The 16,417-nt window shown below is 36.4% G+C and overlaps 1 protein-coding gene across 1 annotated transcript in view; it reads left to right on the top strand.

Moving 5' to 3' along the window:
- The first annotated feature begins 6,429 nt into the window (after positions 1-6,429).
- The window catches only part of PECAM1 (platelet and endothelial cell adhesion molecule 1), a 32,027-nt gene continuing 22,039 nt past the window's right edge, over positions 6,430-16,417 (top strand). The window contains exons 1-9 of the mRNA XM_035342216.1: positions 6,430-6,764; positions 6,936-6,962; positions 8,796-9,089; positions 10,090-10,389; positions 10,476-10,745; positions 10,865-11,125; positions 12,134-12,415; positions 15,471-15,752; positions 16,184-16,291. Coding sequence (XP_035198107.1) covers positions 6,731-6,764; positions 6,936-6,962; positions 8,796-9,089; positions 10,090-10,389; positions 10,476-10,745; positions 10,865-11,125; positions 12,134-12,415; positions 15,471-15,752; positions 16,184-16,291 — 1,858 coding nt within the window. The 5' untranslated portion in view covers positions 6,430-6,730. The remainder of the gene's footprint in view (positions 6,765-6,935; positions 6,963-8,795; positions 9,090-10,089; positions 10,390-10,475; positions 10,746-10,864; positions 11,126-12,133; positions 12,416-15,470; positions 15,753-16,183; positions 16,292-16,417) is intronic.

Below are 16,417 nucleotides of genomic sequence, written 5' to 3'. Positions count from 1 at the left end.
TTTTGCTTAATTTCTTATGAGGCAACCTTTACCCTCATCTTGCAAGTGTTTCTTATGTGGAAATGCTGACAATTAACCACAAGACTACTATTTTTTTTTTTTTTTTTGACAGCTGGCAGGAAGTAAAAATACCAACGTTGAGAGAAGAACTGGGAGCATTTGTGCATTTTCCTGTAGTGGTAAGCTGTTCTGTATCAGAAAACCGCAGAATAGTCCCTAAAATGCTCACAGCCAGGTGGTGATGAAGGAGGAAAGTGGGCAGCGGCCTAGCCTCGCACCCTCCTGTCAGGGGAAGCAGCCGTCGGAAGGTGGGAGCACACTGGAGGTTGAGGTGCGAGGGCTGCGGCCTGCTCCTTCCCTCCCGGGGGTGGTTTCTGCGTCCTCCTGGTGCTCCGCCTGCGGCTGCCTGTGGTGAGGGAGCCTCTGCGGCCTAGATGGGTGCGTGAGGTGCTGCTGGCTGCCTCACACGGTGCCTGGCAGTCTTGAGGCTTTTGTATGAAGCCGAAGGTTTTTTGTTGTGTTTTGCCCTCAACAAAGCACCTTCTTTTTGTGCGTGTACGTTTGTGATGGGAAATGGCTTCCCTCAGAAGGTGCAACCTGGGTTTCTAGGGAAGACAAGTGCTGTTTAAAAAGTATGGCTTCTGAAGTGAGGAGGGCTCTTTTTTTTTTTTTTTTTTTTTTCCCCATCTGTTTGGACTTGCCAGCAACCCTGCAACCCTGCTGCTTCCCCCAGAGGTGCATCTATGCCCTCCCTGTTCCCTCTCCCTCCCTCACCCTGCTTTGAAATTTGGATTTAGACATTGAGATATATTTGTTTTGTTTGATGTATGCCAATTTAGTGACTGAAACGTTTGGTTTCTTTGATATATGCCAATCATTTCAACTCTACATGTAGGATGATGGGGAAGAACTTCCTTTAACTGTCCAATACTTGTGCCTACCCATTTTGTCTCAAATGCGTATTTCCTTTTTAATTCCTATAATTGCTTTGCAGAACATTAATGCAGTTGCTTCTTAAGTAAAAAGGTTTCTGAACCATTGTGGTAGGATATGGTAGCTGAGGATATGGACTCCTGAAGTTTGTATGAAAGCTAGACTGCGATTGCTAGGACATCACTAGGGGAAATAATAATGTATTTGTTAGAAAATAAGGCTTTAGATGAAGTTTTAAATGTAAATTATTAATATAGGTTTATACAAAGGGGCTTCCAGAATTTTTTTGTGACCACTCAGTCCTATTGGGCAAGGAAGGGAGGGATGTTGTAGAATTTTTGTTGAAGTATAACTCAATGGACTGTGTGCACTCTCAAATACTATTATTGGAATAATCCTTTTAGTTTCTGATATTTTGAGTGATGAGTATTCAGCTGATCTGAAGGTTGATAGTGTCTTTATGACTGCTTTTTAAAAAGCTCTAAGGTAGTATTTTCTAGAACATATGCTGGAAGTGTCCCAAAATTGAGAGAATCAGCTTAATAATGTGAGATTGGTGTTCCCTTTGTATTAGATCTACAAACTTCCTGCCTGGAAATAATTAGCTGAATATATTCAACAAAAATTTATGTACAGAAGTAATCCAGCCAAAACACATAAGTTAAAAAGTCTGAAAGGGAGACATGTATCATGTGGTGCTGTGACAATATTCTGCCTCAGGCAAGCAGGTGAATGAGAATAAAAGCCAAACTGAGCTATCACTCACAAGGTCAATTCTTTGACTTGAGAATGAAAATAGTATGAGATAACATTATGTAGTAAGACTGCAGTCTTTACACTGTATCTGTCTTATTGTAGGTTTCCAGGGAAATCTGCATGCTTCAGTAGAACTATAAAAGTTATTTCTGGTCTCAGTTTCTCATCCTGAGAGGTCCTCCATTCTGGAAGAGCATCTGTTGTAGTAGACGTCTGCAGAAGGCTTTGCTTGAAATCACCATATACTGGTGGTTATGTCTGGTGCTGAATTACATTAAGCACTTCTGTTTTGTCTGCAGAAAGGTTTTACTGAGCTAGCTAGATCATCATGGAATACCATATTTTTACACTCCTACTCAAAATGGCTGTGGTAAGCAAGCCTGCTGTTTATTTTAACTACTTGGTATACAATTGTGAGATTGTTTTTTCTAGAAGGCAATTAAGAACAGAAGAGGAAGGGATCTTTTCTATATGCGTATTTAAGATATCTTTAATTATCTGAATTTCCTGCAGTGAGTTTTGGGTTCTGAATGAGAATTTTAGTGTAACAAAAGTTTTCCAATTGATCTAAAAATGTATTTAAAGTGCAAATTGCAAGGAACATGTCAACAGGTGAAAGGACCTTTTGGGTAGCCAATTTAATTAAATTAACAACTCCCAAATCTCCTATTTTTTAATTGGAAAATATTTTAAAATGGCATGTCTTCCTTTTGCCTTCTCTTCCCCCCCCCCCCCCCAAAAAAAAAAAAGGAAGAAGAAGGATTTTTTAAAATTTATTTATTTATTTATTTATTTTTGTAAGAAAGGCTATTCCACGCTTCCTTTTGAGTTCTGTCTTTTTTGCTTAAAGTAATTAATACTCATTTCAGTTTACAGATTTGATACGTCAAAGACTGGCATTACTGATGCATTTATCTTATAACTTTATTTATAAAACTGATTATTCTCCAATAACGCTTGGAGAATCAACAAGCAATATAAAAAATGGGAATGTAGAGTGAAGGAAAATATTTCCAGAATTAATTATCTCCCAACCATAAGGTTCTGACTGTTATTTTCTGGCATGGTCCATACTCTGAGATGAGTGTTCTTGCAGAACTCAAGGCTGCTTTTCTGCTGCATCCCAAAATTTCAGTTTGGAGGAGGTGTTGGATATGAGTAATTATAGGAAAACGTCCAGAATGAAATGCTGGTTTAATTGCAAAAGATGAATGAGGGAGGGGGAAATGTTTTTCGATGTGGTCCTGGGTCATCGACCAGTAGATGGCACCGTTGTGAAATGCAATGGTCTGAGAAGCACACGCTTTCAGCAACACCTATTTTCTGTAAATTGAACATGTGGAGCTCTGGAAAAAAGTCATTTTTTTAACATTCTTTGTAAATATTCAAATCCATGAATAAAATTATTTTTTCCTTCTTCTCCAGGGAAGTATAAAGAGACTTCTTAAATAAAGACAAATGATGCAAATTTCTCACATTCAAGAAAAGACAATGCACCCTAGAAATATATGTAGAACAAACTCAATTCATTCCCAGTTCCCCTGGGAGCTGTCTAGACATGTGAAAACAACTACATTTGTTATAATTCTATTAACTATGTGTCTATTGAAAGAGGAAGTATTAATTAAGCAAAATAGTTCACAGTTGTAAGGAACCAATATGATTATACGTGTCAGGGGCTGGGTGATTAGACATTGATTTGGTTACTATTATTGATTTGGTTACTGGAAAGCTTGCACTAACATCAGTAAAGATGGACTCAGATCTCTGAATTTTATAAATTCTTTGTAAAATTTATAAAATCCCAAACATTTGGGATTAACTGCTTTTAAAATAAAATCAGTGAGCTTATACAAGACGTTATGCGGAACCTGCATTGTCATGGACAAGCACTGATGACCCAGAATGTTGTGCTCTTAAGAGAAATGTTTTGTCAGTAAATCAGTGAGGTGTAACTTGAAGACATCTCCCAACTCCCATCGGAAATGGGTATTTGAGAACAGGAGACAGAGCCTAGCAGAATCACTGGAATCAACGTGTGCTCTGTGGGGAATTAAGATGTCAGTTCTACCGATTGGCTCTGCAGTGTGCTCTTTACTGTCATGCCAGCCAGCTGGGGAGTTAATGAAAACAAACAGCTGAAATGTGCTATGAACTCCTCGCTTCCTTTCCTGTCATAAGGGGCTGGCTGAAAACAGTGTATTTGGGGAGTGGGGCTTGGTGCAGAATTTGAAAATCTTATTCAGCATTTTATCCTTAGTTATGGAAATAGGTTTTGACTCTGATAGGCTCTGTTCAGATGACAGAGCTGATGCTTTTTAGGAATTGTCATATTTAAGCAGGTAGCAGGAGACCCAATCAGCAAAAACAGGCATCATGTATTTCCAGATGAGCACATCTTTAAGGCTCTGATTCATTGGGCATTAGATTAGATGTGAAGATTTCTTTAGTCCTCAAAGGACATTGTGTCAGATTATTATTTTTTTGTCTGCTTCAGAGGTGTGTTGCATTTTTTATGTCAATCCTTCTTTTCTCAGAAATATAATAAGGGACTAAAGAGAGTTCTTTAAATTGTATATCCATTAGAATATTTTGGTCTATTTATCTTTATATTTTGTTTATTTATAATATTTAATTTTGTCTGGTATTACTTGTTTCAGAAAAACATATCTTCAGAGACTACAATGAGATGACTGTTAGGAAAATATGCAGCTATACAACTAGCACAGGTACGTTTAAGTTTATATTCTTTAAGTCAATGTGATTTCCAGTTTAAAATGGAAGATAGTCTCAAGCCATTTTTTCCTCTTTGAAATGTTTTTCTCCCATGTTTCATAACATTTTGGCTTAAATTCCTGCAGCTGAGTTTGCCTCTTGGATTTTGGCCAATACCAGCTAGATTTTCCTCCTCAGGACAATGCTGAGGGCTTATCAAGAATATGACGGTCTTATCAGACTAAGAGATCTTATGGAACATCCTTGGCTTGTGAGTGACATCTCTCAACAGCCTTTGGTTTTAGCACCATTAAATTGTACTACTGACCTAGTTTGTCCTAGAAGCTGACCTTTCAGCCTAGTCTGAAACTAGCCTGGTTCTGAACTCGATCTTATTGGATCACTCTGAAGAATATTGGCCCACACCCACTTTGTCTTTCCCTCTCTGTAGAGGAGAGCCTTTGTCCCCTTGTGGGAAAGATTGGTGTGGTTTTGCTGAACTTTGTATGTCGTGCTGAATTCTTTTATGGGGGAAGAGGTAAATCTCCTTCCTTCCTTCCTATTTTTTGTTATCAATAGCAAAAGATTATCAAACCTTTGTACTACATCTGCTGTGTGTCCTACTTCTCCTTTCCTTTACCTGGCTCTGGAGACCATTTTTGGCAACTAGCCAAACTACCGGTCTTTTGTTGGTGGTGTATTTCAAACAGACTGGATTAAGCAGAAGAAATACTATTGCTAGTTAACCAGCTTACTTCTTATTCATTAAATGCTATGACTATTGTACCATTCTGCGCTCTCTCCCTTCAAAATAACTCTCCCAGCAAAATAGCTAAATAAATGTTGGATGGTATTGCTGATACATTGTTAAACTGATGAGTGTTTCCCTCCTGTTTCCCTTCACACAATACCACAGTTCTGTGTGTAATACAAGCGTTAAAGTACACTTTTTATACTATTGTTTGGGGCAAAGCATACAGCTTTCATTGTCCCCAAGAGGGGAAAAAAAAAAAAAAAAAAAGGGAAAAAAAGGGGGTTCATATAAGCGGTGAAGCTTATGAGAACTGTGTGTCTCATTTATAATTTCTGTGAATGTATTTAATATTGTTTCAAGTAGTGTTTTAATAAGCCTGTAATATGACTCTAGAGATAATGGAAAGCATTGCCTCTGTCTGCAAATGAAACAAACTAAGGAATTAAGAGTTGAACACTAGATTTTCAGAAATAACTAAATCACTACTTAGGGAGTTCAGATCTGGGACATAAAGTAGAATATTTTGCATCTTTTCCTCTTCTTTGGTTCACATTCAATTTACGCTTTCGGTATTTTGGATGCAAAACTAATCATCCCTCATTCTGGCATGGCTGTCACACTGTCAGGCTACTTTTATCATTGCACAAAATTACATGACACAGGAAAGGCTAGCAGATCTCTCAGGGATGCCTGAATTCAGTTTCAAGCTACTGGCAGATTTAACTCTAGCTCTGGAGCATTCTCTGTTTCAGATTGTGCAAGTGCTCCTTTCCCTCTCTGTAGGGAAATGAAGCTCCATCCCATTGTGGATTTAAAGGTTTGTAGTTGTGTATGTTTTGCACTGTCCTAACTACACAAAATAAAAACTTGTGCCCTTCTGTGTTTTTGATATATGATGGTAGTATAAGAGGTCCATCTGTCAATATTTCAGTGTAACCCAACAGTTGCTCTGGTTTCTGAAGTAGTTTGAATTTATTGTGAACTCTGCGGTAAAGCTGTGGTTTGCCACAGCAAAGACAAGAGACCTAGATATGGAGGTAAAGGGAAAATTTGAATAATTATCTACATGCATTTTCTGAAGTTTTCCATATCAGGATGAAGAGAAATATTTGCTCAAGGGTCTGCAGAGGTCAAATAATTAATGTAATTTGTGTTCATAAATGGTTAATTGTGACTTAAAAATACCCGTATTGACAGGAACTGCAGGATAAATGTCACTGGAACTTCTTGTTTTTTTAATACACCTTAAGAAATTAAACAAAGCAAATGCATTTGGTGGCGCCCTCAGGAAAAGTCCAGTCACTTCCTGAACAGTAATCTGCCTGGGAGCAGCAGATAGATTCTCATTGTTTGCCATTTCCAGTTTCCAGTAATGGGAACGATTACTTGATCTGGCCAGTTTCAGCTGAAGATTTGCAAAAATGTACAAATTTTAATGGCAAAATTTTATTAGTTTATATAAAACATTTTTTTTTAAAAAAAAAAAACTGTTTTGGGGACCTGGTAGCAAATTACCTCTGATGATGAATATTGTTTTATTTTGGAATTAAGTGTCTGTTCTTCAGGAACGAGATGTATCTTGCTCTTCTGGTGATTTTCTTTCAGTGTAAGTTTGATAACTAAATATCTGGATGGGTACATGTGCTTCTGTGGTTTTTGTTTGGTTGGTTGGTTTGGTTTGGTTTTTGTTTTTTTGGGGGGGGGTAACTTTTTGGTGATTTCTATTGCTGTCTCAATCTGTAAGCTTTGAAATAACATTACTTTTTACTTTTTTCAGGTTCAGGAGTATACACTCAGGAAAGAGGTAGGTAATGATAGTATCTTTTTTTTTTTTTTCAACATACATATTTAAAAGACATAATTTAACTGCTTTCTCCTAAGTTAGTGTGCATCCATAACAGAGTTTATCTGGTTTGCTGTACTGTATCACTGCAAAATTTGCCCTTTTTTTTTTAAAAAAAAAAAAAAAGAAAAAGAAAAAGAAAAAGATATTACTTGGTGGTGTTTCTTAGTAAAGTGTTTAAAAGAGATACATGCTGCTCAGATTTTTAATAAATGTTTTGGTGATTTTTTTCCTAGACCAATTTGCTTGCTCCCGTACAGGAGAAGAGATGGGAGGGGAAATTAAATTACTAGTATTTTTTATTAGTGTGAAAAACAAAGTTATGTTCACTCTCTTTTGCTCTTTTTCTTGCAAAATATTCCATGAGCATGTCTGAGCAGAGTATAGAACTTGTGTCCTGAAAGAAATGCACTTACATTTTATGTTGTCATCCTGCTGGCGTCCAGCATGTACACTGTGCTTCCTTGCTTTTCTCCATCACTATCAAGAAATGCTTGCTCCCGTTTGTCACGTAGTCTGTGCATATGCAAGAAGTGCTGTATTGGTTTTTATGGCCAAAACTCTCCCTAGCAATTTGTGAATATCTGGTAACTGGACATAGCAAGGAATTTCTTTAGATGCAGGGAATTTTTACTGTTCGAGTACCTAATTTCTAGTAAAGATCCTGGGGAAAAGTATGCATATCCAAAGCCGTAATTTCTATGGGAAGGGAAAAGGAGTGCACTCAAAGTTTTCTCTGTACTTGTTCATTGAGCTGTGTGAATAAAAGTATTATTATACTGATATTCAAATAATTATAAAATTTTCTTACATAGTATTTATCATTCCTGTGGTTATAAACACAGAAGCACTGTATGTGTTAATGCTATTATAAACTTAGTTTCTTAAACTACTTAGCTGTGTTTTATTTGTTCGTTTTTAGTAGGAATATTGTATTCAACATATTTTTTCAAGGACTGGAAAGTTTAAATTATAAATTAAATAAAGACAGTTCTGTATATGACTCTGGATTACTTAAAGACATGGTTGTTAAGGACTCTTGAATGTATGAACATGGGACATCTCACAGTGTGAAGTTAGGCATGTACATGTTTGCTTGCAGAACTTGAACCCAAATATCTTTTGCTATGCTCCAGTTTTCCTAAAGTAGAGATTTGAGATTATCCCAAGTATGTACATTACATGTTTAAAATGAAATTTGCATATTACATGTGTAAACTTTAACACAACCCTAATCTTACTTTCAGATTTTAAAAAATAATAATGAAATGCTGGAATAACTCCAGAGATTTCTGTTATATGTTTAGGGATGAAGTGACTTGACAGCTCTAAATTGGGTTATGCTGTCATTTTTTGATTTATTGAGATGAGTATATATACAAACTTTTGTTAATCTCTCAGATCTCCAGACTAAAGGAGTTGGAGACAACAAACTACAAGAAATAATGAAAAGCAAGAAATAGCTGCAAATCTACTCCAATGTTCTCTGCTCTTCTAGGCCATTTAGCAGATTTGGCCAAATCAATGATTCTCTCAATCTCCCAAGGCAGAGAGAGTGAGGAGATGAACACTGCGTGTTGTGTAATCAATAGGGGCATCTAATACACCTGTGCAGGGGAAGGTAAAGCTGCTACTACTGTCAACACCTGTGAGATCTGATCACAAAAATTATAACACTTGCTACTAGGATACAATGAATTAATTTTACTGATTAAAATGTGGTAGCTTGATATAACAGTTTTATGCTAGACAATTTGAAGATAATGTAACTCTCTTTTTATTTTCTCCACCAAGTTTTTACCTTCAACAGTGTTGAAATCAGGGTTGAGCCATCTGTCAAAGTGAAGAATGGAGCTCCTATGTCAATTATATGCCGTGCTGATATTAGCAAAAGTGCCAATTTCCACCTACAGCATAATATTACAATTTTTAAGGATGGCAAGCTTGTATTCATGGTTGTATCAGACAAAGGAGTTGCACGATATGAAGTACCTATGGCTAGATCTTCAGATACAGGAGACTATGAATGTACTGTGAAAGCAGATGGAAAGACAAAATCTAGTAACTCGTTACATGTTTGGGTAACAGGTGAGTTCTTTCAAACGTCAGTTTTCTAAGATACAGAAAGAGAAACCTCTCAGGGTATGTAATAATAATCAGTGCTAAATAGGATATCTTGCAAAAGGTTTTTTGTCCTTAGACATCACAGTGCTTTACAAGAATTGAGTATTAAGTCCTCATGTTAAGGCACACAAATGAAATCTCAGTCCCAAGCTTACCTGGCAGATGAGTGACAGTCAAAAAGGGAATTCATGCCTCCTGAGCCACCATCCCATGCTCTATCCCTGAGACTAGAGAAAGTGTTATTTGTGAAAGCTTGCACTTACAGACTGTAAATACAATGGTGGGGGAGACTAAATTACTGGAAAAGCTGGAAACAAAGATTGCTACCTTGTAATAACCATTGCCAAAGCTAGTATCAGTGGTGGACTACTTTTGTAGACAATTTTATATCTGTCTTTCTGTCTTGTTCCTTAATCTTTTATGAGAACAGGGGCCACCTCTATCTATACTCTTTCTAGTCATGTGTTCTTGACTGCAGGTCATGCAGGAAAACATTTGTTCTGTGTTAAATAGTTACAAAGATGTGCAGAGCCTATAGTTTTTTGTAGAAGCCTACACCTATAGTTACAGTAGTTAGAATGGCATTTAGTTTATTGCCTTGCTCATTTCTGAGTGGGAGTAAGATAGATTAAGGTTTTACCTTTAAAACAACAAGTTCCATGCTTCACACATTGCATCAAGATTTTATTGCCCTTTTGAGGGACAATATGTTCTTCTGAAGGTACTCTGGCATGTACCCACACATCAAAGGAACTGTCTTCAAATCTCACAGGTGCAGAATTTTTTAATAATATTTTTAATAATAAATATATATATATATATAAACAACAACAAAACAAACAGATCTCGTTTTTGCAAATTATTTGTATCTGTCCGTTAGCATAAATCAATACCATAGGCATCAGAGAGAGATCACTGCATCATCCCAAATCAAACTGTTTCTTTCCTTGTTTTCTGCTGTAAGGAATGACCAAACCAATCCTGACTGCTGAGAAAAGAGAAGTTTTAGAGGGTGAAGTTGTAAAATTACGTTGTGAGCTGCCAGAAGAAGTACCTCCTTTATATTTCTTTTTCCGGAAGATAAAGATGAATTCAACTCCTAAAGAAAAACATGTATTTGAGCCATACAGGAATTTTTCTGTAGTGGAATTTTCTGTTGAAGAGGGGGATAATATTTTGCAATTTGACTGTTTTGGTAAGAGAAATGTAAAACTTGAACTTGAAAGTTCAGAACCCAGCAACAGAACACTTGTTACTGTCAAGGGTAAGTTGCTTAACTTTTCTTTTTACATTTCTTTGCTTGCCATAATTAAAAAGTTGGATTCTGATTTTATATGTATTCTCTTGCAGAACCATTTATAAAGCCTTCTCTGATCATCAAGTCCTCAAGTAATATTACAGAAGGAGACAGAATAGAGTTTGAATGCTCAACTGTAGTAGCTCGAATGCGTGACATTGAAATAATACTTCAGAAAAACAAAACAATACTGAATAGTGTACGAGATGAGAAACTTTTGAAATATTCTGCAGTTGCTACTCTAGAGGACAGTGGTGAATACCTGTGTAAAGTGGAGCAAGGGAGAGCATCTAAAACCACCAAACTGAATGTTGTTGTGGCAGGTAAGACCTCTGTTCATCTTAGATTTTACTCAATGGAGAAATATTTTAATTTAAATTTGGTAGATCAGCAAAGGTAAAGTCCAGATCAAAATCAAATGATTTCTCTTTTTATCTTACAGAGTTATTCCCCAAGCCAATATTGTCTGCTTCTATGAGCAAGCTCGATGAAAATAAAGAATTAACTTTGAGTTGCAGCATTAGTGGCTTTCGAAAAGCTAACTTCTCTATATTACGGAGAAATTCAAATGGAGACGTCTGGTTGAAAAATTCTAGAAACTTAACAATGAGAGTTAATGTGAATGATACTGGTTCCTATATCTGTAAGGCTGAAGTAAAAGGAATAGTCAAGGAAAGCAAACCTGTAAGGATAAGTGTTTATGGTGAGTAGATACAGAGGGTTAGGACCCAGTGCTGGGGAAAAAAAATAAACATAAACTTATAAATAAGCTCCTCTTTTTACAAATCCATCTCTTCTATTTCATGAACTACAAGGGTGTTTATCAGTTCTTGGAATATTCATTTCTGTGAGATGTGCTTACATGCTTTAGTTGTAGACAGTTTGACATATTGTTATCTTAGTCAAGTCAGACTTTTACAGGCTTGGCCCTAGAAGAAAGGAGTTAGCATGTCTTCCCTTCTGTCCTGTTCATTTGGTTCTGCTAGGTGCCAAATAAACTCTCGTTCATTACCATTTGCAGGCGCTGGGAATGATCTGCAAACATTTCACTCACCAGTTTGATCTGAAACTCTGTCAGTAGCTACCTTGACTCCCTTCCCCTGACCCTCCAGGCAGAAAGCAATGAGAGACAGAGGTCATCTGGATGACTGTACTCCAGAAAAGCCAATTTTTTTGCTATCTATACAACCCCCTGACCAGCACACTACTTTCCTAGTTTCCTTAGTTTTCTTCCCCATCATGGAACAAGCACAGTCAGTTCTCAAGTCTGTAAAGGGGGATTAATTGGGTTGTGACTCACTGCAGAAACAGAGGTCCCTGATTAGATGCTGCAGTATCCATCTCAGGTAATACATGTGATGTTACTTTACTTCCAGAATAATTTTACTCTATATATTTGCTCCTTGGATAAGAGCTAGCTCTGGAGTTTGGGTGTGCCACAGCTGTTTTACTGACCTTTTCTTGGTTTTCTTTGCATTCTGCTTGCATGCTATTTCAGTCTAAATCATACACGTATGTTTTTTTATCTATGTTTTTGCTTTGTTCAAGTCATCTTCTTGCTTCCATTCTGTTGATGAGCAGAAGCTTCCCATATAGGCTGGGTGTGGAAACTAACTAAATAGTGTATATTTGTATGTTTTATATAAAATAATATTGTATCTTTGAGTTTTATGCAATATAATTGGCAACACTTTTTTTCTTCCCATTTTAGCTCCAGTCTCCAAGCCAACTCTTTCTGTTGTCAGTGGTTTACCGGAGGTGGTGCTGGGGAAACCTCTACGGTTAATCTGTCGTTTGATGATGGGAACACCGCCAATAACATTCACATTCTACAAAGGAAATGAAGTTAAGAAAGTGGTAATTAATGACACATATGCTACATTCTTGGATGAAAATATTAGACAAAATGACAAAAGAGGATACAAATGTGATGCTAGAAATAATCACTCTAGTGGCATGAAAACTAGCAATATTCTCAATATCACAGTAATAGGTAAGTCTGTTTAATTCTTCTTGTCTAATGCCATATTTTGATTCTTGAAACTGCTTGAAGCAGCATATTATAGACTAAGCAAAATGGATGCTTTATAAAAGCATTATAGTTTATTATAATAAAAGCATTATTTCATACAAAATGTTTATAAATCCTTGTTCAAATGGAGTAAAAATAGTTGGAGATCTGTATCAGACTGTCTGTCAATGAAGTAAAAATCTTGATAGTAGTCAGAATTTAGTTAATTACAGCTGAGTTTATTTTAATGCAAAAGACATCTGACTTGAAATCTTATTGTAGAACTAGTCTTACTGGCAAAGCATAAATGATTTGATCTTGAGTGTTCAAAAATTTGAACAACAAAAAACTGTTTCTGTAAAATAATGATTAAAAATTTCAGAACCAGATCCATTTTTATCACGTTTGATTTCCATAGGTCTGGATTTATTACATACATAACGATATTGAAGTTATTTCTATGAATTTCCTCACCTAAATAATCTTGCTAGCTGGATTCCTGGTAATAAATAAATAAATAAATCTACACTTTCAGTAATCTCTCTAAAAATCTCTGTAATTAATTGCAATTTTCTGAGGTACTGAGCATGTTCAACACCAGAGGCTGCAGTTTCTTAGTAGCTCTGAAAGTCAGTCTATTATTATGCTGTATCAGCAAACAGTTGTTACTGGAAATGAGCAAACTGATCTGCAAGTATGAGAAGTTACTTTTGTGCTCAGCTTTAAGTACAATGACTTCACTAGTTTAAGAGTGAGAGGACAGAACTGCACTGCTGAAATGTCCTGCTGCAGTAGGATATTTGAAATAAGGGAAAGAAAGAAAGAAAGAAAGAAAGAAAGAAAGAAAGAAAGAAAGAAAGAAAGAAACATGCATCTGAATCTCTAAATAACCACAGACATTCCTTAACAAAGGATGAGGATATTCAAATCTAGAACATAAGAAAACCTGTAGGAGGTGCTGCAGGAAAAACAGAGGCTGCATTAGAAAGGGCAAAATTCCTCTATGCATGAGGTAGCTGAAGCTTTAAAAAGATGAATTGGAAGGTTATAGAAGAAAGCATGAGGTTTGATATACGCTGGGAATCTTAACACTACTTCAGGAAGGAGCATGCTAGTGAAAAAGCTGTGATTTGCAAGTGTGCGATTGGCAGATGTGAAGAGCAAGTTCAGGAAGCAAAAAACAGTTTCACAGTAAGCTACAAGAGACTGATACCGATAACTCTTAAAACATACATGTGTATTGGTTCTTACATGGGTAGGAGTGTCTGGTGTTGGTAGGATTTTAACCATCCTGCTGTAATTCTGTAGATTTGTTTGGTGCTCTCTGAGCATGTGGCAGTAAAGTTTCACACGGTAGTTCAGATGCTAGTGGTTTGAAGGAGTTTTCAGTTTTGTGTCCCAGCCTGAATCCAAATTGTGTTCATTTTAAAAATATAAACTTGCTAAAAGGTGGATTCTCTCTGAGTTTACTGAAGAAATATGAGTTTTGACATTGAGTTGTACATGACTAGAACAGATATATCCAGAATTGTTGCATTTCTTCTGGGTCAGTTGGATTATTGCACAGCTGAAGGACATGCTCTTCACTTTCTTGACCTCTAAACAAGTCTCAGATTACAGTATTTGCCTTTGCTTAGATTACAGAGCTAGGAGTGCACATCAAGTTCATCAGTTCCACTAGGATTTGCTTTGCTAACACTGGAGAAAAGCTGAGATATAAAACCGGGAAAAGCTTTATCCAGTAAAATTTAAAGTCAAGGTAATTAGAAATAACGAGTAACAAATAAACAAATACAAAGCAGAATCTTAGTCCCTTAATAAGTGTCTATTTCTACAGTGTTTTACACATCCATGCTAGAACTAGTGTATTATAGTAATTACAGCAGTGTTTCAGGATATATTGTGACACTGTTTGGAAATTCTCAATAGAAAGTCACATTTTGGAGCCTGATGAACCTATCCTCTGCAGCCATTCTCTCCCAGTGTGACTTCTTTGAGTTCTCTATATTCTGTCCTTTCTGACTATACCAGATCTGAAAAAAAAATAATTCTGTTTTATCTAGCAATCCTCTCACAGTCATGGGGCCATCTAAATCAGCTTCCTATCTAATATAAATGCAGCTTTCATGACAAGCAACTTTTCATATCAGATTTGGCTTCCTCCTTTTGCTTCTGTGCCAGTGTTGCCTTGATGACTCCTCATTTACTTCTGTCTTGTGTTATCCATGACCCTGCTCCAAACACATTAATAACACTCCCAAAGAAATTCTGTTCAGCAATTTTAGCAAAGCAGATGCTTCAAATCCAAAGCATTTTGGGAAGCTAGTGGCATTCTACTTGCATTGTGCCATAGAACGTGTTAACTGTATATACATTTTTTTCCCTGATGCAATTATGAGTGTTGATTCACATGTACTTATAGGCTAGCTCTGTATATGTTAATATACTTCATTAGAAAACTAAAAACTGTATTTTTATTATGCATATTCTTACAACTTGTTCAAATGCAGACTATCTTCTGTTTGCTGTATCCTGTTATCTTTAGACTTGCTCATGCCTTTGATGCATCATCTGTCAATGTTTACTATTGTTACGAGAAAGATATAATGCAGTTAGTATAAAACTGTAACTCTACATAACTATGAAAGCATAGGTACATAAACTGAGCTATAATTATTTATACTATCAAACTGCTGAGTGTATTATTTCTGAAAATTAAATAATTTCTAGGTTGGGGCCTGGTGGGAATCTGAAGGAGTTTAAGAGGCTGACTGAATTCTGTGGGAATGGATATAGTTTCCTTCTGTGTCTGCTTTGCTTCTTTATGATGCCCTTTTTATTTCTGAGTGCATAAACGTATTTACTGGAGGATGCAATCTGGCAGAGATATTTCAGAAAGATTAATACTGTGCATTCATTCACTCTGTTTAGCTAAGTAAAATTACATTAAAACAAGTATATCTACAATACAGTATTTTATCATGAAAGTTATTTTTAATAGCAGAGAGATCTGTTTCATTTGTGCCTTTCTTTGTAGTACCAATCAGGAATGCCAGCTTGGGCAGTATTCCATATGGGGAAGTGGAAGATGGCAGTGGGACTGCTTTTTTCTGCTCTGTGGAAGAAGGATCTTGGCCAATCCACTTCAGGATTTTTAAAAAAACTGATCGCGATACTCTTTTATATGAAAAAACTGAAAGCACAGACAGAATCGTGTGGCACAAGGAAACAATGAGCAGGCAGGATACAGGGACATATTACTGCATGGTTTCTAATCGAGCTAAGGTGAATGTGAAAAGCCAACCAATAACCATCAACGGTAAGTTAACTTTTACAATAAGCTGCATACTCTGCTATCATGGCAGGTGAGGTCATGTTATCTGCAAAGTTACTGAATGGAAGGGATATTATGAAGTATGCTTGCCTTACTTGGTTTTGTTCTGCCATTGGCAGAAGTTAGAGAGAAAAGCATTTATAAACAGAGATTATTTTACCTACATACAAAAGTTTAACAGATCCTCAAAAGCCAAAGGAGTCATATTAAGTTAAAAGCAACCCTTTGTTGTACTGAGTAGTCAGGCACAAGAGCAAGACTCACTAGTGACCTTGGCATGCAAGTCTCCTTAAAGATTTTCAGCAGTGTGTAGGAAGGCTAATTTGTAGTAAAGTAAAAGCTCACTTTATACAAAAGTTAGTAATGATGACCAGTCATTGTATATACTCTCTTAAACATGTCTTCCTTATTTCCAGTCATCTTAGCGTCTTGGCAGAAAGGAGTCATTGCTGCATTTGTACTCATACTTACCACAGGAGCAATAACTCTCACTGTATGGTGGTTTTTATGTAAGAAGAAAAAGGGTAAGAAATGATTCCCTTCTATTTCTTTAGTAATTAATGTATTGCAGTAAAAACATTGTATTTGCTTCAGGAATAAAGGCCTGTGGGGGTGAGGCCTCAGGAAATGACTACACATGTTTTTAAAAA

This window comes from Oxyura jamaicensis, chromosome 18, assembly GCF_011077185.1.
Source record: "Oxyura jamaicensis isolate SHBP4307 breed ruddy duck chromosome 18, BPBGC_Ojam_1.0, whole genome shotgun sequence".
Lineage (NCBI taxonomy): Eukaryota > Metazoa > Chordata > Aves > Anseriformes > Anatidae > Oxyura > Oxyura jamaicensis.
The sequence above is the reverse complement of the archived record's forward strand: the minus strand, read 5'-3'. Positions and strand labels throughout refer to the sequence as shown.